Consider the following 27,992-nt stretch of genomic DNA (forward strand, 5'->3'; position numbering starts at 1 on the left):
CTCTAGTGCCTGTAAGACTAAGCCGAGGGCAAAGCCTAAACCCATTGCAAGCTGCTGGATGAACGCTTGTGTATCACATCTTGGCTAATTCTCCAAATAGAAGGGCTCTATCATTTGCAAGAACCGATTTTTACACACTGACGTGCTTATTTTCTGCTGGATGATCAGAGCTGAGCCGGTGAGTGAATTTCCACAGCTTAAAGCCAGCCAATTTGTTGACATCTTCCCCCCCCCCATATTCAGCGCCATTTGCAGACGACAGGTGCACCCACCGCCCCTTGAATTGTTTGTTGCTGCAAAACGAGCTCTTTTGTTTGTTTTTAAACATTGCACATGTCGGTCAAATCCGGCGTTTGATTTGGATGCTATTTTTTTTGGGCTCGTTTTGACCCACCCGTGCGCGTCTCTTCGTCAATGCTGTTACGAGTGCGCACATGAGCAGATGTGATTCAATGGTGGGTCGCCTAAAAAAAAAAAAATCAATTGCATGATTCATTATTGTGTTTTCGATGTGTAAAATTAGAAGGCTACTGCATGAGCAGACATATGGTCCCTAATAGCAAAAAAAACTCCTAGATACAGCAGCGTTGGAGCAGGGGGTGCCTGTGAGTGTCTTTTTTAATTCAAATTGATTGCCTTGTGTCGCTTTTCTCTCCCTGTGCCTGCCTTCCTTCCTTCCTTCCTTCCTTCCTTCCTTCCTTCCTTCCTTCCTTCCTTCCTTCCTTCCTTCCTTCCTTCCTTCCTTCCTTCCTTCCTTCCTTCCTTCCTTCCTTCCTTCCTTCCTTCCTTCCTTCCTTCCTTCCTTCCTTCCTTCCTTCCTTCCTTCCTTCCTTCCTTCCTTCCTTCCTTCCTTCCTTCCTTCCTTCCTTCCTTCCTTCCTTCCTTCCTTCCTTCCTTCCTTCCTTCCTTCCTTCCTTCCTTCCTTCCTTCCTTCCTTCCTTCCTTCCTTCCTTCCTTCCTTCCTTCCTTCCTTCCTTCCTTCCTTCCTTCCTTCCTTCCTTCCTTCCTTCCTTCCTTCCTTCCTTCCTTCCTTCCTTCCTTCCTTCCTTCCTTCCTTCCTTCCTTCCTTCCTTCCTTCCCACCTGTCTTCGTCAACCATCCACCTTAAGGCAATATGTCATTTGAGCATCTTAAATATATTGGAAAAAGTTTCCTTTATTGTGTCAATCCCTCAAATCCACATTTAGCGCGGTAGTAAGACCGAGTTTGATTTAAGAGTTTAGGAGTTTGTCTGATGAAATTTGTGATGCATTAATTGTTAGTAAACATACAGCCGGTATGTGGTTAAAGATGAGATGAAATACACCACCCAGTGGAATGAATGCATGACAGTTTGTGGGATGAGTGTTGCCATTTTGAAATGACTGATGATCATTGATGTGTCATCCATCGGTGGATTGCGTCGTTGCCAGTAAATTGACTGTACAATGACACATTGACAGACATTGTCACTGTTGTCCATGGAAACGACTCGAAATGAATGATGTGACAGCATCTCACCTGCCCCCTGGTGGCGGCGGCAAAGTTCATGAACATCCATGTCCAGAAGGTCGAATAAAACACACCAATATGACCAAATACATTTGGAACGTCTTTTTAGAACCAGTTGCAATTTCGGTTATCGACTGCTGCTAGAAAAGTCAGACTTGTCAACGAACTTGACAGACCTCTATTGTTGAATATTCTCCTTACAGCAAGTCAGTGTGGCAGCCAGGTCAATTCTTTTGAAGCAATTGCTTTCAGCTCAAATTAGTTTCACTCTATATTTATCTCTTTGCTCATGTTTGTTTCATCTCACACTCAGAGGACAGTGATTCGTTTGTTGTGACTGGAGTCTCCATTTCTCCACTGCCTTTTGTAGTCTACACCTACATTGGCAAGTTTTGCACCCAAATTGACCAAAGGAAATTGTCTACTTGAAAAATAATCTTACAATATATATACACATAGTTTGTTGCCTTTGATTTCATGTGGGTCAGGCTAGTTTCTAGATTTTCTCCATAGCTTGCGTGGGTGGTGGGGAGGACGGACGGACGGACGGCTGCACTCCACGTCAGAGCAGTGTCCTTTAATCCCACACAGGGCCCGATTAATTCTAAAGCCGCTTTCTGTTTTTAAGCTCACGTTCAGCGCTCTGACTCAGGCTAGCATGCATGCAGGCAGGCAGGCAGCCACGCAGGCAGCCACGCAGGCAGCCACGCAGGCAGCCACGCAGGCAGCCACGCAGGCAGGCAGCCACGCAGCCAGGTAGGCAGCCACGCAGGCAGGCAGCCACGCAGGCAGGCAGCCACGCAGGCAGGCAGCCACGCTGCCGTGTACTTCATTTTCACGAACGCATTCCTAATAAAATAATAAATCCTATCAAACATATGAAGACTAATTTTGAAGTTGAAACTTTGAAAACATCTTCAAATGAAAATTGTTTTGATTTCAACAAGGATGTTTGTGAATGTTAATTTGCAGGACAAACTTGAACGTGATTTGAACATTAAGCCTGGGATGGTCCAAATTCTGCCTCTGCTCAATATTTTCTCATATGTTCTTAAAGCAGCTGGCCAAGTCGAGGTCGTGACTTCAAACAAGCTCAGCCTGACATCTGGACGTTCTCTTTTTTCTGATTCTACATTTCGAGCCATCTACTGATTACAATTTGATTCCCTTATGACAGCTTACCACCACAGGAAAGCGTGCGAGTATTTTTTTATTAGGGGTAGCCTAAGGAAAAAACAAAATAGGCTGACCAATAGAAATGATGAAATGATGTCATTCTATTTTGCAATTGTGTTTTTATGTCCTCCTACCCACTTCCAGAATGGCCACTTAGCACATATTGCAAATTGATTTGGCAGAGGAAAAAAACAATCAGCAGTGCTGCTCCGGACTAAAAAGTGCACGCAGTCAGCTTTAGCCACACTGCACATGCTGACTGAACACTCAAGCCATGAGAACATGCTGTTTTCATCTGTTCTCTCTGGGTCCACCTGGTGCCCACCCTCTATTGTGTCTGCCGTGTCAGCACTTGTGTGGCAGGCAGCAAAAACTCTGCAGCACCTTTGGTGTCATCAGAGTGACTGACTTCCGGAATACAGCGACAAAACACACTGCAATTGCTGCCTGCCTGCAATTGATCCTGTTTGCGTCATTGGAGAAAAGCATGATGACGGAACAAAGACCCAGCTCTGGCTTTTTCTACCATCACCGTCTTCATTAACAAATTGCATTTGCCCTGAGCGAGCGTCACGTGGTATCGAGTTGACAGGTGTATATTAGTGTATCCTCATGGTCATGATTGTGCGTCACAGCGGTCACCATGACGACAGACGAAGCAGAGAGTCACCAGAAGAAGCCGAGGCAGCAAGAGGAGGCTGGCGGGGACGCCAAGCCGGCCTCTCCCGAAGACCAGCACCTCCGGCCTCGCAACCGAGGCCTCTCCCGCCTCTTCTCCTCCTTCCTGAAGAGACGCTCGCAGTGTGAGAGCGAGGGAGGGGAGAAGGAGCAGCAGCAGGAGGAGGAGGAGGAGGAAGAAGAGGCAAAAGCCCCCATTGCTGACCCTGAACCTGAGCTGAAGATCGAGGGGGAGGTGGCCCATGATCGCCACTCGCTTAGCAGCGCTGAGGCCCAGGTCAGGACGCATGGCGCCTTTTTACTCCATACCCTGCCCCCTTTTTAATAATAAAAAAAAATGTTGAATCATCTTCTTCAGGCTGCCCAAGTAGAGAAGAAAGAAGGTGAGCAGGAGGAGGAGGAGGAGGCTGGAAAAGACAAACCGCTCAACAAGGAGAAAGCAGAGGCGGAGAAAGACGGGGATAACAAGAAGGACGAGGAGCGGAAGGAGGACGCTTCTGAAGGCAGCCGTAACCAAGAGAAAGAAGAGGAGGCATCCAAAAGTCCCAAAGCTCCACGTCGCCCCAAAACCATGCAAGTTAAAGTCACCCTGCTGGACGACACTCTCTATGAGTGTGAACTGGATGTAAGAACCACTAAGAGCGTTCTTTTCATGGGCGAAGGCCCCGGAACAACAAGGACCGCTTTATGACTCAATCCTAAATCATTTCGAACGGAGTTGATAGAAAGGCAGAGACGACAAGGCCCGCCCGTATGGGACGTGCTATTTTTAGAAGGAAACATCTCTGCTTTGCTAAGCACCTGCTAAAAGCTGTTAGTGGTCCTTTGTTCCCCCGAGGCCCATGAAAGAACTGGTTGTTACGTGATCCTATGCATCAGGTGAGCACTTGCACTGAACTCCGGTCGCTCTTTCTTTTTGGTGCGTGTCAGAAACATGCCAAAGGCCAGGAGCTGTTCACAAAAGTGTGCGATCACCTCAATCTGCTGGAGAGAGACTATTACGGGCTGGTCATCTGGGAGACGCCCAAGGTGAAGGTGAGCCCTTGTCAAAGTGTCACTCGTTTGCTGGCGCTGCCGTCCCCACCGACAGTAGCTCTGAATATGGATGTTCATGTCACCGGGAAGCGGATGAACCTGTGGCACTCACCCGGTCGGGGACCTAAACTAGATGTTGACATGCCTCATTTATTTTTGCAGACGTTGATGGATCTGGCCAAGGAGATCCGCAGGCAGGTGCACGGTAAGCTCCATACGGGCCACAACCGGGCGGGCCTCCCCTCATCCTATCATTTGTCATCCTTTTTTAAGGGGCCAACTATGATTTCACGTTCAATGTGAAATTCTACCCTCCGGATCCAGCCCAATTGTCGGAGGACATCACAAGGTATTTTTCCTCTGTGAAATGAAAGAGGATCATTCCTTGACAACCATCCTTTTCCAGGTATTACCTGTGCCTGCAACTGCGCAAGGACATCCTGCAAGGGCGTCTGCCGTGCTCTTTTGTCACCCTGGCCTTGCTGGGCTCCTACGCTCTGCAGTCTGAGCTGGGCGAGTATGACCCCGAGGTGCACGCCGCTGATTACGCGAAGGAGATGAAGATGGTTAAGGGGCAGAGCAAGGAGCTTGAGGACAAGATGATGGAGCTACACCGCACTTACCGGTAAGAGCATTGGCTCCGTCCGTGGGCGCTGGAAGTGCTCTCATATAAACTGGAGTCATTGGCTGAAATGACATTTTCAAGCGCCACCTTGACTTGATCACGAGTCATTTTGTCTTGCAGGTCAATGAGTCCAGCTCAAGCTGACATGATGTTCCTGGAGAACGCAAAGAAGCTGTCAATGTATGGCGTTGACCTCCACCCTGCCAAGGTGAACACAAACAAATGGTCATTCTTTCAAAGTGCCATCTCCACGGTCTGAGAGCATATGATGCTGGATATGGTGGAGCTGTGTCCAGATCAACAAATGGCACGAAAAGACCATGTGTGGGCCCAACAACAGGAAAACATGTGACTTGTCAGATCTTAGAGCAGAAATCAGGTCAATCTGTTTGCATCAGCCCGGCCGACCGGCATGGTGCCTTTTACATGAACGTGCTGCCCCCTTGTGGCTCTTAGCAAACAGTCCAAGACAATCCTATTCAAGCCACTTCTGTTTATGGTTTAATGAAGACGTTTAGCATACGTTGATAGTCCATCATCGTATAAATCATGTCCATCCATAGATGTTCAACCAAATATGATCCTGATTTGATACTTCCTCAACGATGCAAATTGGAAGCCATTCCTCATTGTTTGTGTCAGGATCTGGATGGTGTTGACATCATGCTGGGAGTTTGCGCCAATGGTCTGATGGTTTATAAAGACAAACTGAGGATCAACCGTTTCCCCTGGCCCAAAGTCCTGAAGGTCTCATACAAGCGCAGCAGCTTCTTCATCAAAATACGCCCGTCCGAGGTACGCCGTCCTTCGGCCGCTTGTGCAAACGGTATCTTCATCTTATCGTCCGATATCTTCTCTACCAGGTGGAACATTATGAGAGCGCTATCGGCTTCAAACTTCCAAACTACAAAGCAGCCAAGAAACTGTGGAAAGTGTGCGTAGAGCATCACACATTCTTCAGGTATGCTACCGAGATGTTCCGACATCACGATGACGTCATTCGATAATCCAGTTTTGTGTGCGCCCGCGCCCGCAGGCTGATCTCCACCGAGATGGTCGCAACTCCCAAAAAGTTCCTGGCTCTGGGCTCCAAATTTCGCTACAGCGGTCGAACTCAGGCTCAAACCAAACAGGCCAGCTCGCTCATTGACAGACCGGCTCCGGCTTTCCAGCGCACGTCTAGTAAGAGGAACTCCCGCAGTATGGATGGAGGTAGACGGTCTATTTATTGATTGTGTCTGGCTATCAAGTTGTCTATCCGTGACCCGCTGGAATTGCAAAAATGGTGTGTATATATATTTTTGGCTCACTCAAGCGATGGCGTCCACCCCGGGCATCAAATCCAGCCGTCCGGTCAGCGCCCCCATCATGTCGCCGCTGTCCCCCGGGGAGAACACGCCGTCGCCTCTGCTGCACACCCTTCAGCTGGCCCAGCGCACGCCCAAGTTCCGGCGCTCGGCAGACAGGAAAGCCGAGCTGAAGGGCCACGGTCGGAAAAGCGGATCCAGCAAAAGCCAGAGCCCCAGACCGGAGTCCACTCCGGAAATGAAGGTATTGAGCGCAGTCAGTGCAATCGTATTTCTTTTATCGGAGGGGCTCCAACATCCAGTAGACAGAGACGTACGCTTAGCTTCCAAGGACGAAATGGGCTTTTGCAAGCGGACTCCATCGTGATCACGTGCGAGCTGAGCTGTGTGTGTCCTCGCAGCCGTCGGCCAGGAGAGAACGGAGACGTTCGCCCTCTGCGAGCGCTGCCAATGGCGAAGGAGAGAAAAAGAGCCAGGTTTGTTTGATTTGGACCCCGGAAAGAAGCGCCATCCAAACATGACTTTTCTTTTTTCCTTCCCCTGGGAGAGCAGCACTCTCCTCAGACGGAAACGATGCGAGTGAGGAAGGTTAGCATAGCATGCGTCCGCCAAGTCACGAGCGACACTTGCACCTCTTTTCTTTCTTGACTCTTCGGGCTGCCTTTGACATCATGTCCATGCGCTGACTTGATTGATTTTGCAAACGTTTCCACTGGCTGCAGTTCTTCTTCTTGTTTTGATGTGAAATGATGCATTTTGCCACCACCATTGCTCTGGTCATTGAAAAAAGGGTTTGACATGATTTCCGCCGCTTCCATCACTTTCCACCGATTGGTCATTTTGAAATCCACTTAAGACTACTTTGCTGCAAAGTGACAGTAGGCACTGCTGCAGCTAGGCTTGATTAGCATGCAAATGCTGTTGTGCTCTCGCTCGCTCTCGCGCTCCCTTTGCCAATGTGTCTGCATCCTTCCTTTTCCCGCTTGATGATTTTGGTGGGCTTCGGTTGCAAGGCAAATGCAATCTTGTGAATGATTCCAAAATGATGTCTTGTGTCTTCTGCAGAAACGAGCTAAGAAACTTGAGGGCGAAACTATTTATATCAGACATAGCAATTTAATGTTGGAGGTTTGTATGGCGTTCACTTCTGTTTTGAATGTCGTCTTGGTGTTTCTCTGCCTGCTTCATGTTTGTGTCGACCTTTTTTTTTTTTTCTTTCTTTCTCTTGTGTGCAATTAGCTTAACCCCAAAGGCTTGGCATGCACCATTTTCCTCTCTGACTCTGATGCAAGTAGCTTGATTTGATTTCTCTTTGACATTGTCACGTTCATGTCTCGTTTGGATGGATGACTGTAAGCATGCTGTCGACAATCTTCCACCTTCTCCATTGGTCACCGGTTGATTGCTTTTTGTTTTTCCATCCCCATATTGCCCGTGTCATTGTTGTATTTATGGCCTTTCCTCTCCTAACACGCCGCCTTGTTTTTTCAAGGACGTGGATAAGACCCAGACGGAGATCATGCGTCACCACACGAGTATCAGCGAGCTGAAGAGAAGTTTCATGGAGTCTGTACCGGAGCCTCGACCCAGTGAATGGGACAAGCGTCTTTCCAGCAACTCGCCTTTCCGCACAGCGAGCATCAACGGCCAGCTGCAACCTGCGGTGAGTCCGCCTGCCTGCCTGCCTGCCGGCCGGCCAGCGGATAATCATTTTTCTTCCTTTCCTATTTTGAGATGAAGCGAATTAGCGACCTTTGAAGAGCTGAGCAAATCATTCTGAAGATGCTTCTAGTGTGAATTCAATACTGTCTGTTTTTTTACCTTTCAAAGTCCGGTTAACAAGTAACGTCTTAAATGAAGAGTAGTTCTTTTTTCACAAGCTGTAGGGACGTATGATTTGACATGATTGTATCGCTGATCTTGATCCATCGGCCTTCCTGGCTGCGAGTCCAATTTGGTTTTGAAATGTTGTTTACGCGTTTGCATGTTAAGGTTGAGGGCTTTGCAAACAATCCAAAGGCTGTGTGTGCGTGCGCGCGTGCGCGCGTTGCCTTGTTCATTCCCGAATGATTTGGCAGGTACACGAATGATCCACTTGTCGGCGCTGTTGGCTTGTGTCATTTTATGTTTGCTTCTGCATGAGTAATAGCAGTCATTTACTTTTGTTAGGTTCTCTTTGGATGCGTGCGTGCAATTGTGCCACAGCGGCTCCATGCAAAGTAGCCATGTGGCGCATGTGAGGAAAAAGGTGCATTGCATTTCAAAAGGTCAACGCAGCCAACCCCAGCATGGCAAAAGCAGGCAGGCGGGCAGGCAGGCAGGCAGGCCACAATGACGTATCCCATCTGTAACATCTGCGCTTGGCTGCAAAAGCAAAGACTGCAGCGTGCTTTTAGCCGCAGGAGTCGGAATGTGTGCAAAGGCAGCCAAGAAAAGATGACAAGTGGATTTGGAGAAGAGGTGACAGTTTGAAGCAAGCTTGCAATAGCTAGCGAGTTAGCTTTGCTCTTCCAATGGCTGCCGCACCGCGTGTCATCTTGCTTCCTCGAGCAATGAGCCAGCCGCATGGCTGAGATGATTCCTTTGCATGTGTTGAGCCCGGCTGGAGTTGGAAGGACAAAAGGACCGATGGGAAAAAAGCCAGAAGAATTTTGTGTGTCTCATTCTCCCCCTCATTGTCTTTTTATGTCTCTATTTCTGTCTCCACTCCAAATTGCGTTGTAATGGGACTATTGCTTGAGGCAAAACCTGCAGAACCTTGGGAATTATGATGACACGTAGGATGGAAATGAGCAAGCTTGGCCACTGCATGACTGGCTACAAATCCCCAGTGATGTTCTTTTTTTAAATCTTTATATATATATATATATATATATATATGAAGAATACAAAAGCTCACCACCAACCTCGGTTCAATTTTGCTGCAGCTCAGGAGCTATAGGAAGTCATTTGACGAGTTCATTTTCGAGTTGACTAGTCATGCATTGGGGCTGAACTAACCTTAAACATTAGAAGGACTTTGGCTGCCTACTTTCCCTCCTGTCCTTCTTTCCCCTCTTTTGGCAGCATGACAGTCTCATTATTTCAACGCCTAATTATTGTTTTTTTTTCTTCCGAAGGGAATTTATTTGAGCAGTGAGAGGCATTTATTTGTTGGAGATGAATCACTCTAATGGAGTAAAGGGCACCATTTGACCGTTGGACGCAAAACATGATTTCACGATGTCCCATTAAGTGGAACAATCAATTGTGCCATCACTTTCATTTTCTTTTCTTGTCCCCTTGCTTTGTGTTCCTGTGAGCTGAGCCTTCCTTTTGGGCACATGTGTGTTCATTGTTATTTGTCTCTCCTGGTCGGCAGTCGCTGTTTGGACCAAAGGTAAGAGCATGTAGCTTGTCCCCGACGCCGGGGGAATCGCCTCTGTTCAGGCACGCTTGTCTGCTGGACGACGAGGACAGTGAGGTACATTGGGTAGACGAAGAAGACGAGGAGGAGGACGGCGAGGAGGAGGAAGATGAGCAAGCCTGTGGTGAGACTTTGGAGGTGGCTGTCAGGGTGCCAGATGAGGCCAGACGCTTGGACAGCTCCGGTGAGGTCAGCCCGTCCAGGCTCCACACGCACTATAGGCACTCTCGGATGTCCTTCTTCCTGTCGGGCCTGCTTGCCATGGCTCTGACCGTGCTGTGGTTGGCTTTTATTTGAAAATGTTGCCCTCAGCCGTGTGTTTTCCTCACTCTACCTCAGTCATCGTTCTTTCTTGGCGTGCGTGCGTGCGTGCGTTTTGTTTTGATCTTGCGTTTGGAGCTGATCTATCTCTTTGCACCTTTCTCTTGTCCTTCCTGCCAGCAAAGCCAGACAGATCAGCTCTTAAAGCACGGTCACGGGGCCATCTGTTAAGCGCTACGTTCTGGACACCCAAAGTGGACGCTTTACACCGTCATCAGTGGTCCTCTCTGAAATTTCCACTTGAACAGCTGCGGCATGTCTATTGCCAATCTGTTTACACGGACCGTAAAAAAAGTTGGCCAATCCAATCAATTGCTCTCGATGATTACTCAAATCAATTTTGGGCGAAAACGCCATTTGTTTTGAATCTTAAAAATGTGTTTAAGGCCGCATAATGCCATTGCTGATTGAGAAAAAAAAAAGAAGCTATATTACGCAGTGTAATGGTTGATCTGTTGTCCTCAGAATTGTGTGAACAATTGCGATTGTTTTCTGTTTTAAGTAAAGGTCGTTTAAACGAGCATGATGATTCTCATGTCGGTCGGACCAAGTTGAGGCGGACAATCAAGGGCGTTCTCACGACTCCCTCAGGTGTCGAACCAAGCACTCTTCTTTCCAATCTTTTTCCAAATACTGCTTTTGAAATGCTTGTTGCCAGCTGAATGTTGAGCTCAAAAAGATCCAAGCAGTATGCAAACATTTTTGGAGGGATTCCAGCGCCGAAGGAATAAGAATACAATGTTGTGCTCTCTCGCTTCGCAGAGCAGATCACACACAGTCTTGTCACAATCAAGGACATTCCTCATGTTGGCTGCGTGACAGTTACTGTATTCTCCCCCTCAATGAAGGAGATGATTGGACAGACAATTGCAGTAAAGTGAATCGGCATGAACAGTAGATGTTGCAAGGGAATAATCACCACGCTTGTAACCGTTCACTGTCTCCTTATTCTAGAAGACAAAAGTTTTGGGCCCAGGATAAATGACACACTTTCCTTTTTGATATGATCCCATTTGCCATGAAATTGCCTCTCGTCTACAAAGTGTGTCAGTAAATGGTAACGATGAAAATTGGCTTTCCCAACATCGAATCGTCTCGGATTTTTGAAGGGATGAATGAGCGGGCCAAGCCAAGCCAAGCATTCCAACTTGAAGTTGGCACCATGTGGACTAGCAGGTCATGTTCTCTTGGCATTCAACAAGCCTCACTCAGCTCATCCGTCAGACTGCCAAGTCGCGAAATGCGATTGATCGCTCCAAAGGACACGAAACGGACGTGTTGTGCTCCGATCCGGCCGCCGCAGCCTTTCTTTCCCAAAATGGATGCAAGACGTTGCCGGAGTTGACACGTGCACAATTCGAGTGGCCCGATACTTTTGCCTTGTTTGAAAATGTGAAGGTTTCCTTTTTTGAAATGGCTGGCCGGCAAATGCTGACGGGCGGACGGGCGATATTACTCATTTGGTCATTTGGAGGCCTCCTTATGCATGCACTGCCGAGGCCCCTTGTGTTGCCAATCACCTTTGGATTTGCATTGTTCTGCTGACAGCCAATTGCTCCTCGGTCGGGCAGAGATTCCAGGCTCGGTTGGAAAGGTGGACTTCAAAGATGCTCTGCTCTATGCATGCCCGTTCAAGATGACCAAGTGTTTTTGTTTGCGTTCGGGACGCTTTCCGTCGTGAATGAACGGGAAGAAGAAAAAGAAGGACTAGTCCTATTTTAGGAGTCTGCTTTATCATCCCAATAAAGACAATAAGCAAATGATGTCAGGTGCCAGTCCGAGAGACTGAAATCAAGCGCTCTTGTTGAATTGTTTACCTGCATTCATTTGATTGGCTGGATAAGAAGTTCAAATATATAGGATGACTGAAAGGAATTTCAAATGTACTGTTTCAAATGTACTGAGTAAGAAAAGGTGCTTTGGCAGATTGGACCCTGACTTGCTTCCACTTTTAGCAACTTTTTTTTCCTACACAGTGCAACACAGTGAATGGGGTTTATTGTTTTCCTGGCTAGGATTTCAAATGTTTCCATAGCATTATCTCACGACACTAATTGAGACTCGGTATTATTTCGATTTTGTCACAACAGCTTGTCGACTCTATGAAATCCCTTTGCCTGGCTGCGAATGTTCCTTAGTGCTCAAATCTGTTCTGTCATGTTTCTCGTTGGATTTCTCAGCAAGCTTGACTCTGATTTTGCAGTCTCCGCTGCTGAAGACCCAGACAATCACCATCTCGGATGTCACCAACTCTCTTCGAGGAACTGTGGCCTACAAAGACATCCCCTTAGTTCACACTGAGACAAAGACCATTACCTACGAGTCAGCCCAGGTAAGAGGCATACCTACTGTGCTCAAATCCAAGTCTTCTTGTTAATAAGAAGATGAAAAATGCTATTTGATCTGTGAAATGGAACTAACACTTCAAAGGTGTCTCTTCCACAGCCTGTGGACAACTTTGCGGAACGAGACTCCGGGGTGCTGCTGAGCGCCCAGACCATCACATCCGAGACCATCAGCACCACCACTACCACCCAGATCACCAAGGTCTGCCAGTCGGTGCAATCCATTGACCTGAACGCTGTCATTCCGATTGGCACGTCTCTTTTATGCTTTGTACAGGCTTGATGCTCTCTTTAATACGCATTCAGGAATGAAGGGCGATATGTTGGAGGTGGTATCGCTCGCAGACTATTCAACTCAGTCTTTTGTTTGAAGGAAGGAAAGAAGGAAGGAAGACAAAAAAATCAACAATCAGCTCCAACTTTCTTGATATGAAAATGTCTTTGGCAGACGGTGAAAGGGGGAATCTCAGAAACTCGCATTGAGAAGAGGATTGTCATTACTGGAGATACTGAAATTGATCATGACAAGGTAAATGATGCTTTCTTTCACCCTAACATGCAAGTGGAATCCATTTGTTCCACAAGCCATGGATCAAGCTCTACCACCGCTGTGTCCTTTTGCCAGGCTTTGGCTCAGGCTATCAAAGAAGCAAAAGAACAACACCCAGATATGTCTGTCACCAAAGTGGTGGTCCACCAAGAAACGGAGATTTCCCCAGAGTAAGATAAGCTCATCCATTGGAGGTTTGTATCCCTCTTGTATCATATTCACCTTTCGAGCGTCACGCAAAATGAGAAGCTCCTTTTCAAAAGTACTGGAACGAAGATCCATTATCAAATATCAAACGGAACTCGTTTGGAATGACGTCAAAAATGAACGTGACCTAAAATAAAAGCTCCCTCCCATATTTGCTGGCAAGGCGGCCTGTCAATGATTTGCCTTTGTTCTCGATGAAAACAAGATGGAGCAATATATTTTGGTCTCATTTCGAAAGCCACTTTTAGCTTTGTCCAAAATATGTATGACTTAAGTAGTAGTCCATTCGCGTCTAGCGAGAGAAAGAAAACAAAAATGCACCGCTTGATCTACTTGACTGTGATTTGTAACAAAGACCATTGTTTAGCTAGGGCAATATCATTTCTCCTGTTTGCAAGGCATGGCAATGCATTGGCAGCTTTGTCCTAGCAGGCATTTCACTCAAGTAGTTAAATACTAAATGGACCTCTAATGAGCCAGCCAGCGCAGTAACAATAAACGCCAGCAACCAAGCTAGATGAGCACACTGAATCCAATGAGCAGAAAAGCCCGATGCAAATGTGATGGCAAGAAACCAAGAAACAAAACAAACATTGGCCCTCTGCATTCAGTAAGTTTGGTGTCAGCCTACGTTACAATGTCCAACATGAAGTGCAGCCCTGGGCTACGTTAAATAACGGTGGTGCCGCCCACGTGGCTTTAATTGTAGCCCTGTTGATGTGATCCGAGCTGGGAGTCTGGAAGTGTTTAGCGGACTGACTATGCTGCTATGTAAACACAGTCCAAGCTCCCACTTTGTGCAACTGCAAAGCAACATTTCAATTGATGATGCATTTTCTTCCTGCCGGCTTGTGCAGCGGGGTGGCTGGCTGGCTGGCTGGCTGGCTGGCTGGCTGGCTGGCTGGCTGGCTGGCTGGCCGGCCGGCTTGTCCAAATGCTGCTTGCTATGGACTTTCTTTGTTTTCCCGGGGTGGGTGGGTGGCTGGCTGGCTGGCTTGTCCAGATGCTGCTTGCTATGGACTTTCTTCGCTTTCAAAAGTTCAAAAGCACTGTGACTTACTAGGAACAATTCACACCTAAAGTGTATCTATATTTCAATTGTTTTGCTCTTTTTATTTACCCAAGTATTTTAGAGCGGTACATTTTGTTGCTGATTTTCATAGCGTCATAATGGAATGTCATCCGGGCCTACTTGAGAGCCACTGGGACTTTTGAATCCACTTCCGGGATCCAGTCTAGGATAGTTACCTGCACCCTACGAGATAGACGTTGTTGCTGTCGAAACACTGATTCGATTCTTTTTCTTTTCCTCTACTTCCTATTCATTTCCTTTTCCCATCTCTCAGCTGCCTTCATCACCCTTCCTCCATTCCTCCCTCTTTCCTTCCCTCCCTTCCTTCCTTCCTCAGCCACCTGACATCCTTTTTACCTCAGCACTGAGCCACACTCAACCAACCAACCAACCAACCGACCAACCAACCAACAGCACTGCCTTGGACGTAGAGCGCCAGATGGCATCAGAGGGACTAACTATGAACTTTAACCTCCGTGAGCGTGAAGTCGTGTCCCAAGAGTCACCGGGAGAGTCGCCGGAAAATTCCCAAGAATCTTCCTAATTCCCTCTCCTGTTCTACTTACTGCCAAAATCACAGAGCGACCGAGCGACCGAGCGACGACTAAAAAACAAACGGAAAATAAAAAACCACGTCTGTAAGGAAAGAAAACCGCTACTACAAAGATGGTGAACTATTATTACCTCTCCAATTTGGAGATTTGAACCAAATTTTCAAAGGGGCATTTGGTCTTTTAATCTTTGTGATGACTAAGTTTATTTTTGTATGGCTTTTCTTACAATCACAATTGGTTCTCACTAATGCAGTGGCGTCCTTCAAAGACAGGGAATGTTTCTTGGGATTGTACAAATGGAGACTCACGCTTCCCGTCCCATTGGCTTGCTTTCTTCTCGAGAGTCATCAATAATTGTTCCTTCCCTTTTAATGTGAAGCAATATTTTTCTCAAGGTGGAAAAGAATGTTGTCAGGCACTTCTCATTGTTTTGTACTTGCTGTAGTGTTTGTGAAGGAGACCTTGATTTGCTATTCTCTCACCACCTTTTGCTTCTTTCCGTCTTCTTGCTTTGTGGCATTCTTCTGCCGTCCGTTTGTGGCGCTGTTATTGCTCCGTACCGTCGATCGGATGCAACGTTAGTTAGTGTGCTGTCGTAGCCTCCGGCATGACAAGAGAGCGTGCAAAAGAGCTTGTTTTGTTTGCTTCATTTGGGATAAACTCATTCACTGCCAGCCCGTTTACAAGTTGTGGCTCTCCCGTCCGTCCTTCTCTTGTTGTAAACAACATTTCTTTCTTTCTTTCTTTCTTCGTTGTATAGCCGCCACAGCATCACAAGGAAGACATGTTGCACCCACCGCGCGCGCACTGAATAAAATGTATTTTATCCTGCTCTTTGTCAACTACTTGACTTTGTCCAAACAGGGATAGTGGCAGTATGCGTGTCGTATAATATTGAGCATTGGCATCAACAGAAAATGAGATTTCAATTCTCACAATTACTTTAATGGCATTCTGGAAGTGGCGTCTGATCTTGACACATCCAAATATGCCAAGGTTAAAAAAACAAAACAAAGTCGTCGTCTAGACAAGAGCAACACCGGTGAAATAGTGCATCCCGAAAAATTCTCGTGGACTCCACCCCTTCCTAGAACTCGGTATCCCTGGAAAAAAAAAAGATCTCGTTGTACACTTGCTGGCTATTTCATTGGAATTCCTCGGGTTTATTATAGTGCGTGTGATCATATTCTGAGGCATAAGAAATCAAGCAGAGGAGGGTAGGCAAGCCATATTACTACTCAGTGGATTGATTTTAAAGCTGTAAATCACACCTGTTTACTCCACAAAAGACATTTGGCACTGGAGCCACTGCCCTTCTTTCCCTCCATCCCATTTTTGCGCTGATCTCATTCAAACTCTGAATGTTTGCTTCACGTTTAGGACATTGTATTGCTTCAATTGAGCCCCAACGTTTAGTATTCAGCCAAACTTCATCGGTGCAGTCAGTTGCTGCTGCTGCTGCTGCTGCTGCTGCTGCTGCTGCTGCTGCTGCTGCTGCAGTCAAATGCATAGATTAGAAGGGAAAGAAGGACAGTGAGAGAAAGAAAGGAAGCAAGCTACTAAGCAGGCTAGCTCTTCTTTTCGTCCTCCTCCTCTTTCCCTCTGGCTACTGTTGTCCTGCACTCTGTGATTAGGACTGACATCCCCCCCCCCCCCCCGCCCCCCTCGAGTCATCCTGTTGCTCTTTGCGATTGGTCATTCTTGCCACCACCTGACTGACTCACACTTGTGCAATAGGAAGCCAGCCACAATGGCCCATTTGGGAGCCACGCATGGAAAATATTGTTAACGGGCTAACGAAAGCAAAAGTCATTGCGTGCGTGAACCTGACCTCGTCTCTCTTTAAGGTCACCCGGAGAGGCTTTTGCCTTTCTCCTACACTGCAGCCACCAAATTGTGCAGGCTTGACTGATTGGTGGTAAATCTTCCAGAGTGGAAGCGTGACTCCTCGTCATAATCTGATTTTGAAATGGGATCTCCGCTGACTCGCCGAGCGTATCGCCAGCTGATGTGTCGATGTATTGCTTTTTTGTTTTTGCAATAGTTTATACGAAGACTCACGTTCACTCGTCTCAAGCTTCCCAATCTAAGCGCTGATAAGGGACTTGGAAGCACCAGGCCACAAGCGCAAGCAAGAATGAAAGAAGCAATCAAAGGTCTCAGCGGCTCCCTCCGTTCTGTGGCTGGCATATGTTTGAGCCCATCTTCCTTGATGCATTCCTATACTTGCAAGCCTCTGTCCAAGCTTGCGCTGTGCTCCGAGCCACGGTGAGCCCAACATATCTCCATATATAGTCAATGCACTTTTGCTCCTCAGCGTTCATCGTGTTTCTATCATGTGGAGACATCACCGACCGACCGGTGCCTTATCTTTCCAGGCGTGAGCACTTTTCAGCGTGCCATAACATTTGTCATTTGGAACCAAATGGGCCTTTTATTGAATGATCCTATTTTGCTTTAGTTCATCAATGAAATTTGTTTGTACATGTCGTCGTTATTTTCTGTTGAACCCGTTTTTTAATAGGACGGGTATTCTTTGAATGTGCTGCTGGATGCGATCGGAGGTGTCTGCAAAGAGGCGGCCACCTCGCATTGCTTTCCGTCTTTCTTCTCCTTCCTCCCTCTCGCAAACGGCTTCCTCTGTTGCGGGCCAAGCAATTCCAGTCTCCACCTGTCTGCTCAGTGGGTGATGATGGCGCATTTTTTGCTGAGCCGTGCAAATAATTGCTCATTTGTGTATTTCTCTCCATCCTTTCTAAAAGCCTTGCTTCATATGGATGCTCTATGGGCCTCTCATGCAAATCAATATGGTTCTCCATATTTAGTAGTATAGTGGCTTTGGCCATCTTAGGATGTAAGGCAAGCTGACAAGGCGTCAGGAAAGCAAATAGAAACAGCATGCTCGCAATTGCGGAAGAAAAATGACGTTACTCTTCGTCCAAACTATGTGGCGTCATTGGCTCTTTCGGCTTTTAGTTACATGGAGAATTCAGTTGAAGATGGTCAAAATGGCCACTCCTGTTGTCTCTCTGATCTTCCTCGTCTTCCGTTGAACTGGCCATGCCCCGCCATCCATCGCCTTGGCCAGCATCATAAGAAGCAAAGCATAGAGCCTCTCGCTGGCTGGCTGGCTCCCTCCCTCCCTCACTGGCTCGCTCTGCCCCACAACTCCCTGCGGCCAGCCATCTGTAACATTGACTCATATTTTCTATTTTCTCCGACTTCTATCCTGAAGCAACAGTTCAAATTCCTTGTGTGTGTATCTATACATTCATTTTAAAATCCGTAATAAATAAGGGAACTAAAAATGTAAATATCCATTGAGTTAGTTTGAATTTAAGGCTGCTAAATGGGCGTCTCTTGACAAGATTTGGAGAGCTTCTTGGCACCGTGGGCTAAGTAGCTGTGATGTGATTGAATGCTCTTCAATGATGCTTTGAGAGTGCGTGCTTGTGTATTCCAGCCCTGGAGCTGTGCTGTGCAAAATATTTGAATCAGGGACGATACAAGATAAATGGCCTGCTTTGTTCAGCTCTCCTGCCGCATGATTCCAGACAGCTCGGAAGGAGAAAAAGAGCCCAGCTCAAAAACGCTGGCTTCAATCCAAACTTGAGTTATTTATTAGCAATTTTCTGTGTTGCTCATCTTTGGTTGAGCAAATTGTCTGCATTCAGCTCTTGCGCCATTTCTGACAACTTCTCGGTCTGCTTGGAGCAATATGGATCTTGTCAGCTGGCGTAGTTGCACAACCACCGCAATATGCACGTCCTGCTTTTACTAAGCCCCCATATGTGAAGCGTGTGCTTCCTAATGAACAGCAAACTGCAATTAGCTTGATCCTACAAAGTTTGCCGCAGCGTCTTAAGGCGTGAACAAATACCATCTGGATGGATGGATGGATGGATGGATGGTTGGTTACTTCAGTTGAATTACGCTTCCACAAAAGATGAATCACCTGCTGGTTTAGGGGAAAAAAAATATATATGGCGTTGCTCCTGTTTTCTATCTGCCTGATTCTCTCAATAAATGGCCCGGATAGTCTAAAACAGTTTGAATGATTTGATATCTCTATTTTTTTTGTTCTAAATTTCCTCTATGAAAAGACAAGGTGACACTCTGCGTCTATGGATCATGGTGTGGCGCTGAGTAGAGCTGCTAGCTTCTTAAAGCCATTGAAGTTAATGATTGGGATCTTTGTAGAGAGTCAGGAGTCCCGGGTCACCTCGAACGCAAAGGAGCCCTCGGGGTGCCGCTCGCCCCAAACGCTGCAGTCGCTCGCTCGCATCGGCTCAGCGAGTCGAGCGAGCTAAAAGCATGCACGGCAATTGAGCGCTACTATGTTGAGTGCTAACAGAGTGAAATGAGCTCGTAATTGCTCAATTAAGATTTGGCTCAAATCTCCAAATTCAAAGCAACAAATGAGCAAAAGGATGAGCTTTCATTTGCCAGAAATTCAAGACTCCACGCAACTCTGCAAAGTTTTGGAGCATCCAGTGTCCTATCCATCAATTGTATACTGCTGAATAATTTACCACTGGCTGCGCAAAGTCTAGCCGGAGGTCCGCAATAAAAGGCGACCGACTCCGGCCTTCCAAATCAAAACGTCCCATGAATCTGCCACCTCCCTCTGCGACAGCACTTAGTCGTAAAGATGAATGTACAGCTACTCCACGGAATGCAATGAATCAGTGCAGTGAAGGGAGCTTGTCGGATAAGCGCAGGGCACTTGGGGGACGGGACGCACGAGGATTTGCTTACATAAAGATAAACTTGCCTCAAGAGCAACACGGCTCCATTTTTTTTCTCATTGTTGCTGACTTACTATTTATATCTTCTATGTGCTTGTTCCTATGATGGTCGCTAATTACTCTAGCAAAGCAGAATTCCTTCGTATTCAAAAGTGCTTTTGGCAAGATCCAGGGTCCCGCTTTCCTTTCCTTTTTTTTTGTTTTTGCTTTGTCCTCTAACATAGCAATTCCAGCTAAGCGTTTCTAGTATGAAGGCATGTCAAATTTCGGGTTGGCGACGTTTATACCAAAGCTTTAATGTCCAAATATTTCAACTTGTTCCCAGACCACATGAAATGATTTTGGTGGGCCATATTTGGCCCTCGGGCCTTGGCTTTGGCACCTCTGATGGATCATATGAACTTGTTTTGTTTTGTGAGCCACTCTAACCCCCACCCCCCCCACCCCCCCAATGTGTGTGCCATACTGGAAGAGCTGTGCGAAACCTGCACAAATGAAAAGTGGCATCATGACTAAAGCATGAATCTCACCTCTTTTCCCCTCTGGCTGTTTGCTAAGTGTGCCTTGTCAGCTGTCAGTGGAAGTGGAATAGTGACAGCTGAATCAGGAGGCTCACAAATGTGCATGACAAGCGACCTGCACTGTCCAAGCTGATGAAATATTGCAAATTGAAAAGCATTTATCTCGACAAAGTTATCATCACAATTATAGCTCTACTGGGAAAATCCACTTTAGAAGTCCAAGATTGTGTGCAGTTGGTTCATTGAAGCGGCAAGCAGATGTTTTGACTCATGATCTGATCCTAACAAACGTGCGTCACAAGAGTGACAAGCAAGAAAGGCTTGCCGTAGTGACACAAAGGGCTACTCAAGGACACGGCAGCCAATTGCCCCGCCTGGGGGGGTTGGGGGGGGGGGGGGGCTGTCATGTCATCGTCGGAGGCTTCTGACGGCAGGAATTAAAGTGAGAGCCCCACATTGGCAGATGGTGATCTAAACCACTTGGTCACAGAACAATTGTTGGCCAGAAACAGTCGCTGGCATCTATTGAATGCAAGATTGATCTGTGCAAAAGGGTGGATGTCATGCATTGCATTGCATTGCATTGCAGCGTATTTTTATGACCTCTCCGTAGTCGTTTTGTAAGAAGCTTAGGAGTGGATTCATGCTCTGCTCTGCTCTGCTCTGCTCCTTGGGCCGGGTTGAGACTTTCAGCTGTGTACGTGCACTGATTGCTGATCCCCAGGCTTTTTCTCACACATAAGCTCTCGCTCACTTTTCAAGACATTACCTGATAAAGCAACGGTAATACCTGTTTGGCATGCGCCATGTCTCTGGGAGGGAGGGAGGGAGGGAGGGAGGGAGGGAGGGTAGGGGAAGTTGCAGTCCTCAAAGAAGTCTTAATAGTTTATTTGAATAATGCAATTCAGACCTTTAGCGCTTTTCTTTTCTGGTGTTCCACACGCGACACCACTGTCGGAGAAGAAAGCATCAGTTGAATCTCAAGTTCACAATCAAGTAACTGCCGCTTGAGACACAGTGGCAGCTTTGTGGGACGCACCTCCCAAGTGCCAGCATTTGTACAATGCAAGGCAAGGCAAGGCAAGGAAGAGGCCCTATGGGATGGATGGATGGATGCGTGGATGCATGGATGCATGGATGAATGCATGCATGGATGGACAGGCATGGATGGATGAATGCATGCATGGATGGACAGGCATGGAGGGAGGGAGGCATGGATGGATGCATGGATGCGTGGATGCGTGGATGCATGGATGCATGGATGCATGGATGCATGGATGCATGGATGCATGGATGCATGGATGCATGGATGCATGGATGGCTTGCTTCTGCATCAGAGGAACAAGTGAGGGCTGCTGGAATGTTCCAGTGAGGAATTAAAGCTGTGCGCAGTCAGCCCGACTGAGTGTCTGTGTGATGACAACAGCTTAGCTTTCCAAACATTTAGTTGTTGGAAAATGCAGCACTGCATATCTTCTTCTGCTACCTTGTATATACGTATATATGTTACATAAATAGAGTGCATGACTGAATGGAAACTTCAATCGACATTCTCATTCATCTGCAATTCATCAGTTAGTGAGTGACCTTGACACAAGAACCCTAACCCCCCCAAAAAGTCTTGTTGTGTAATGGTGTAACATGACTTTCTCTCTCTCTCTCTCTGATTTCTTATGTAAGTGTCAAGTGGGAAGAATTTCGCAATGATTGCAATAAACGAGTGCGCGAGAGCCTGAGCGAGAGACAACAGCGTCTGTCATCTCCTCTGACTCATCTCCTTAGCTTCACAACCATTGCATGCTGCACAAGTCGCCTCCTTATGAAGACCATTAGCTCCAAATTGCTTTGATGCTGCTGTTCCATTTTTCCACAGACTGACTTTCAGCAGTCTTAGTCCATTTTCAGTGGCTTACTGTCACAAAGTCGAAAGCTTAAATGGCCCCGGATGGTGAATTAAAAGACATGAAACGACAACTATTGTCGCACGTTCATTTTGGAATTCTTGAGATTCACCTCAAGACCAGCTTTGTTTTCCATCTTTGGTGTACTGATGCATACGGCTGCATTTGCACTTGGTGCGGAGATGAAGGCAAAAGCTCCAAAGTGAAGGCCGGCCGCAGATTTGCATTTGCCTGTGCTTGAAGTTGCGTGCCATGAATAATGCAAAGGCCGTGACACCGCCATACTGTAGTCATGCTCAGAAACATTGGAACCACAGTGGGACAATGAGCAAGCCGAAACATGTCAGGTGACCCGAAGATATTGTTTGAGATAAAAGAACCAGTGAAGGGATTAACAAGTGAACTTAGTACAACTAATAAGCAAAGCTCTTCCTCTGATTTGTGCGTGCCCCAGCGGGAAAGTGATCCCGGCATTGCAAAGTCGTTCAATGACTTTCATCAGGTCCTTCCAAGGCTCAGTGAGTGAAACAAGTGATGTCGGTTGCACACGGAAAACTAAGAGCAAAGTCTTCATTCCCGCAGACACTTATCTTCTGTTTGTGTGACTTTTGTAGAGAGCTGGCAAAAGGGCTTTTGCGGGTTCAAGTGCCACCGCCGGATTTGCCTCCTGCACAAAGCACAAAGGACAAGCTAAGCCAACAGCGACACTAGGTTGGTCGGGTTGTTTCTTTCTTTTCGTTTGCCTTATCGAAGACGTAACGTAGGTGGCTCACTGTTGGGTGGAGGAGACGTCGACAAGACGGCTCCAGATAGTCTGAAAGGCTTTTTCCAGTCTGGTAGCGGCTGGCTCCAAATAGACGGACGGACGAGCGAGCGAGCGAGCGAGCGGCCTTTCAGGTACAAACACTTGTGCTCTATTTGACATATTGTAACATGAGGGGGTCGGACCCGCTTGCGTGGCTTGACGTCATTTGGGACGGCATGACTGCAGACCGCCGATAGCGAGCTGATCTGACGCTGAACTCTGAGAGAGCGCGCTGAGCCCAGTGCGTGGAGATGATAAGCGTGTCACGCTCATCGTGCTGGAAACACAAGTGCCAGTAGAATGTTGAAAAGAATGTTTGCAGTATCAGCATTTTATTGTGAGTGGTTTTTTTTAAACACATGCATCTGGCCTCTGGTCAAGATGTCGTCCTTCTACAAGAAACTGCACCGTGCAGACATTCATGACTTGGAGGCTAAACTGGAGGGATTCAACTTGATGATTCTGTTTGAATATCAGAGAGCGTAGCCCCAGCCCCAAATGATCCGCATCAAATTCCGCGTTTGATTTTGTCACATCCACGGGAAAGCGCTTGAGGCAGAGAAAGTGGAAACAAGGACAGACGTGATGACGTTGAATGTGCGTGACTATTTAAGAGCTCAGCCATCTCCCGGCTTAGCTTGGCTCTGCTGGAGGCTAAAACATCAGCAACACAAGGGCATTTGGAAACTTCCCTTGCCCACTTTGTCAAATATCGTACGTCATTATAGATCCTAAATAAAATGATGAACCAATAGTATGAAGCTATTCAACTGTTACAAGCAGACCTAGTGGCGCTGACCCAGATATAATCGGACTTTCCGTTTGGAATGTGAAAGCATCCTAGACTTTGCTGCTGGCTTTATGGGCTGTTGGAAAGCCAGGAGCCCCACCACCAATTCAATGAAGTGAATGCATTCCTGCCCAGATAAAAGGCCCCAAAAATTGGACACTCTGCTGAGGATAATTGCTGCCAGGGAATTCCCAGAGCCTGCCGTACTCCCATAGTCAACACCTTCTTCTGTGCTGAGCAGCGATCATGCAAGAAAAGCAAAAAAGAACCGCTGGTGGCTCACTCATCCTGATCCACCACAGATATTTGCTGCCTGCCTGAGAAAAACCTCGGGCTCCTTTAGAGTGACGAACGGCCTTGTCCGTAAGGCTGATTTGCGGTGGCAAACATCAACAACCAGGTGCCACCCGATTTATGGCTCAAATAAGAAAAAAAAAGAAGGCAGGGCAATGTTTTTTAATGCAGTGCTTTGACAAAGGGCAAGACAGCCATTGATTGTTCTGTCACACTGCTAATATTGCTTAGTATACATTTAGAACACACAACAGGCATCACACACACACAAACACAAAGAGGTCACCGCTGCACATGGATTGAAGGAATGGTGACCTCACTAAATCTCTTTTGCCCAGTCGGCACAATGCAATGGGTCCATTGGATCAGATATGTGTATACGTGTGTATTTATGTGCGTGTGTTTAAGAGGGGGAGGGAGAGAGGAAGCCCCCTCCCTCCCCTCCACTCATAAATACCAGGAGAGCGGAGGGAAACAATCTCATTGCTTTCACGACAGGCTAATTCTGCTTTAGCAAGCAACAGGCAAACATCGGTGGAATGTTGCTTTATTACAACAATGGTCTTTTCTCACCGAGCAGAACAATCTGATTTGGGTTTTTTTTTTTTTTGGTCAGGGTTTCTTTTGTTAAGCTTCACAAAACATAGTTGGGCTTCTTTTTCAGCACTTGTTACGTTTAGGGGTGGGTTGGGGGGGTGATACACGAGAATGACTCCATCAATTAAGTTGTAATCGATTGGGGTGACCTTTCCTTGTTGCACATGGACCCAACACGGAACGGACACTTCTCTGCAGATGTAACTTAGTCTAACGTAGAAAACGTACATGCATTGTTGTCATCCCATTTCTATCCAGACACAGTTGTGACAACTCATGGCTCCGGGAGAACACCGAGTCTGCTTCAACCTTCAGTCTTGCTGCGCTCAACAAACTGGTCCACCTGGAAAAAAACCAATGTTTAGCTCATCAATGAGAGCAGCTCTTGTTCTCCTTCGATTCATCTGTGCATCAATTGTGACTGTCCGTCAACAGGCTCAAGACACTCCAAATGGCGCAGAACTCACTGGGCGTAAGAGAACCGTTAGTTGTTCACTTTCATCATTGAAAAAATGATGACTTCCTGGTTGTTTGAGTGTTGATCACTGGAAAGGTCCTGAACCAAAACTCTTATCCCACTGAGAAGATTGCTGCTCTAAGTGATCCAGCAGTTTGTCCACAGAGTCCTCTTTGTTGTCCAACTTCAGATAGCGTCTGCCCACGCCCAGGTCTAGCCGAGGCCAGCTTCGATGAGGGTGCTCGTCCGCAACCTGTCCGGGAATGTTAACAACGCTGACTCCGGAAAGCGGCCCTCTTCTCCAATCGGACTGATCTGCTTTCTCCGCCGACAAAGAACTTTGAGCCACGTAAGGTTTAGTCCTGTAGCTCATACTATGGCAGCGTCGAGGTTGAGCGGCTGGACTGTCCGCGTCGTCCAAGCCCAGGGTGGACATGGAGCTGGCCGACATCAGGCAGTCGGCCAGCTGGGCCTCGTCCTCGGCCCGGCTCTTAAAGCTCAGCCGGGCTTCACGCTGAGCGTCCAAGTCCATCCGGCTGGAATTACAGGAGGAGCAATCGGTGGAGGTCGGCGCCGACGACGACTCTTGATGATGGAGAGCCTCCGTCTGGCGGTAGACGGCGGCGGCGGCGCTCTGCAGGACGGGCTCGGAACTCGCCAGCTGCTGTCGACATAAGCTGTTGAGCTGGGCGGCGGGCAAAGTGCTCACCCAGTGATGTTTGGACACGGCGTTGGCCAAGGCCATTTGCCGGAGGTCCGCCGAGGGTACGGCGGCAGACACGGAGCAGATGACGTTGCGCATCTGAGCCAGGAGCATTTGAGTCTCTCTGTCGCGGTTCTCGTACAAGACGGTGTTGGCGCAGATGAGGATGAAGAGTCCCACCCCCATGATGACGGGACCCAGCAGCTTCATCCGCTCGCAGTGGATCATGCTGACGGGGGACAGGAAGCCCTTGGCTCCCAGACTCCAATTCCCCCGTGGTTGGGAAAGACCATTGGCCTCGGCGGCTCCCGGAATGGACAAACGTGACATTCGGTACCCGGCCACAGCCAGAGCCGTGCCCACCGTGACCACCATGACCCCGAGCACCAAGAAGGCTCCGGCGACGGAACGGAGGCGAAGCTTGCCTCGGATCACGCCGTCCTTCTTCTTTCGGCCCCGCAAGGTGAAGCGGGGCTTTCGCCGGCCCGACGATGCTGCTGCGGTGACTTTGCCGGTTTGGGTCTTCATGCTGAGGGTCGTCACTCCAGAGCTTGGCTCCAGGTGATGATGCCCGCTCAGAGCCCTTTGGAAGCAGAGAAAACATATTACTGCTTCCAATCAGACGGACGGACGGACGGAGGGACGGACGGACGGAAGAAGCAGGTCTGCACTTCAATCATTCATTTTTCACAGGGATTGATATGATTTGGAATTGGTCACGTGGTCTGTAAGGGAACATTGCTCAAGCGTTCGCGGTGAGAATCACAAATGAGACATTCCAATCTTGACTCGTGGAAGGAGCAATCGGTCGTCAAATTCAATTATTCGGATACTTTGCGCTATGACAGGAAAAGCTCACTGTGGTTTTTCACCGAAGCAAAGGAAAAAGGGGCAAACAGCACTCATCACTTTGTTTTGTAATATTTCAAGAGGTCATGACCCTTAAGGTGCAACAATATGATGTGTAACCACTTCAACTAGTTCAGGGATGGCAAACCTTTTTGGGGCGGGCCGCATTGTAGTCATAGCTTCTTTCGGAGGGCCATCGTGACTGTCAACCCAAATCAATGTAGGAGCACCTCATATACAGTAAAAGGTAGAAAACAAAAGAACTCGTTTTCAAATCAGATGACTAAAAACTGGTCAGATATTAAAAAAAAAAAAAAAAGAGATTAAGAGTGAAGACAATTTGCAGTTCTAGTAATGACGCACGAATTAGATTTTTTTTTCACGTAAAAGCAAAGTAAGTCGTTTTCAAATCAGACGAGTAAAAACTGGTCAAATATTATTAGTATTATTAGTATTATTAATTACAAAAAGAAAACAATGTGGAGTGAAACTGGATCATGGCACAGTTCTCACGTGCACGTATTTGGAAGACGAGAAGGGAATGCAAACTTCACACAAGGTCGAGCTTGGAAGTAGAACCGACCGCGTTTATCACGACCTCGTCATTTGTAGGCTGTCCAAATCAATCAGGTGATTTGTTGAGTGCATATCAACAGACGAGCAATGTTTTCCCCGATATAGCATTTTGATGCACGCATGAAGACAAATGAAAAATCACCGATTGAAAGTGCTCATCTGCTGTTGTCTGCAGGAAAACGGGAAGCTCGCCAGCTTATTGGCCACTGCATCTCTCCTGCAGAGCCACCAGTTGACGTTTGGAGAATACAACTTGGCATTTGGAAAAGGAAAAAAAGGCCAAATCACGCTTTTCCTTTCGAAACGTCTTTACTAGTCGAGCCGATGTGTGGCGGCGGCGGCGGCGGCGGCGATTTGCGCTGCTGCAGTCAGTCAGTCAGTCCTTCCTCTCCGTGCACGTTGTGACATCAATTAAACATTGGGTCTCCTAAAGAAAAGCCAGCCAGCCAGCCAGCCTGCCGGAAGGAGGGAGGGAAGGAGGGAGCGTCAGCATCAGCATCCAATCCACGCAACGTGTACGTGGGTCCACTTGTTCAAACTTGCCTGTATTCCCAAATGCCCGCTGCAGCCTGCTCATAGTTTGAGGAGCCAGAAGATCGTGGTGCCCGGCGGTCACCAACAAGGCGGATGGGTGCTCTGGCAAGAATTCCACCGCGCGCGTTCACAGCCAAGAAAGAGGACGCGGAGTTGGCTCCCGCATCTCCTCCGCAATGCGCGACACACACTGCCTTCTTCTCATCCCGTGGAGGGAGGCAGGCTGACTGACGTTCGGCGGCAGGGCAGGGAGCCGCTCTCAAGTCGGGCTCCTTTGCAGTAGTGTTGGCTCGTGAGTGAACGATTCGTTCAAAAGAACGACTCTTTTCAGTGAACGAATCACTTCCTTTTTCAGTTCATATGACTTCAACCAGTAGGTGGCGGTAATGCGCATTGAAGCTGGTGCCACCTCGCCGTAAAACAAAACGACGAAGAAAATGACGTCACTTG

At 47.5% G+C, this 27,992-nt stretch overlaps 2 protein-coding genes across 10 annotated transcripts; one reads left to right on the forward strand and one right to left on the reverse strand.

The window, feature by feature from the left end:
• The first annotated feature begins 45 nt into the window (after nucleotides 1-45).
• Nucleotides 46-24,768, forward strand: epb41a (erythrocyte membrane protein band 4.1a). Of its 7 annotated transcripts, none has more exons than XM_061266967.1 (21): nucleotides 46-178; nucleotides 3,303-3,622; nucleotides 3,704-3,970; nucleotides 4,276-4,380; nucleotides 4,543-4,585; nucleotides 4,654-4,729; nucleotides 4,787-5,005; nucleotides 5,126-5,213; nucleotides 5,648-5,800; nucleotides 5,869-5,966; nucleotides 6,042-6,217; nucleotides 6,321-6,556; nucleotides 6,714-6,788; nucleotides 6,865-6,900; nucleotides 7,378-7,440; nucleotides 7,805-7,975; nucleotides 12,243-12,371; nucleotides 12,470-12,586; nucleotides 12,833-12,913; nucleotides 13,010-13,128; nucleotides 24,682-24,768. In XM_061266967.1, the coding sequence occupies exons 2-20, from the start codon at nucleotides 3,311-3,313 to the stop codon at nucleotides 13,106-13,108; spliced, it is 2,544 nt and encodes an 847-aa protein (XP_061122951.1). In that variant the 5' UTR covers nucleotides 46-178; nucleotides 3,303-3,310; the 3' UTR covers nucleotides 13,109-13,128; nucleotides 24,682-24,768. The 7 variants fall into 7 exon arrangements, with proteins under 7 accessions (XP_061122951.1, XP_061122950.1, XP_061122952.1 ...); XM_061266966.1 differs by lacking the exon at nucleotides 24,682-24,768 and adding an exon at nucleotides 14,488-15,598; XM_061266968.1 differs by lacking the exon at nucleotides 24,682-24,768 and adding an exon at nucleotides 14,488-15,598 and having other exon boundaries at nucleotides 12,485-12,586.
• Nucleotides 23,974-27,846, reverse strand: tmem200b (transmembrane protein 200B). Of its 3 annotated transcripts, XR_009710661.1 has the most exons (3): nucleotides 26,581-27,138; nucleotides 24,891-26,166; nucleotides 23,974-24,766 (listed from the first exon to the last, which is right to left on the reverse strand). XR_009710661.1 is itself a non-coding variant. In XM_061266975.1 (2 exons), the coding sequence occupies exons 1-2, from the start codon at nucleotides 27,165-27,167 to the stop codon at nucleotides 24,966-24,968; spliced, it is 1,218 nt and encodes a 405-aa protein (XP_061122959.1). In that variant the 5' UTR covers nucleotides 27,168-27,846; the 3' UTR covers nucleotides 23,974-24,965. The 3 variants fall into 3 exon arrangements, 2 of the variants coding, with proteins under 2 accessions (XP_061122959.1, XP_061122957.1); XM_061266975.1 differs by lacking the exon at nucleotides 26,581-27,138 and adding an exon at nucleotides 27,151-27,846 and having other exon boundaries at nucleotides 23,974-26,166; XM_061266973.1 differs by having other exon boundaries at nucleotides 23,974-26,166.
• Nucleotides 27,847-27,992: the final 146 nt, after the last annotated feature.

This window comes from Syngnathus typhle, linkage group LG20, assembly GCF_033458585.1.
Source record: "Syngnathus typhle isolate RoL2023-S1 ecotype Sweden linkage group LG20, RoL_Styp_1.0, whole genome shotgun sequence".
In the NCBI taxonomy this organism is placed as follows: Eukaryota; Metazoa; Chordata; class Actinopteri; order Syngnathiformes; family Syngnathidae; genus Syngnathus; species Syngnathus typhle.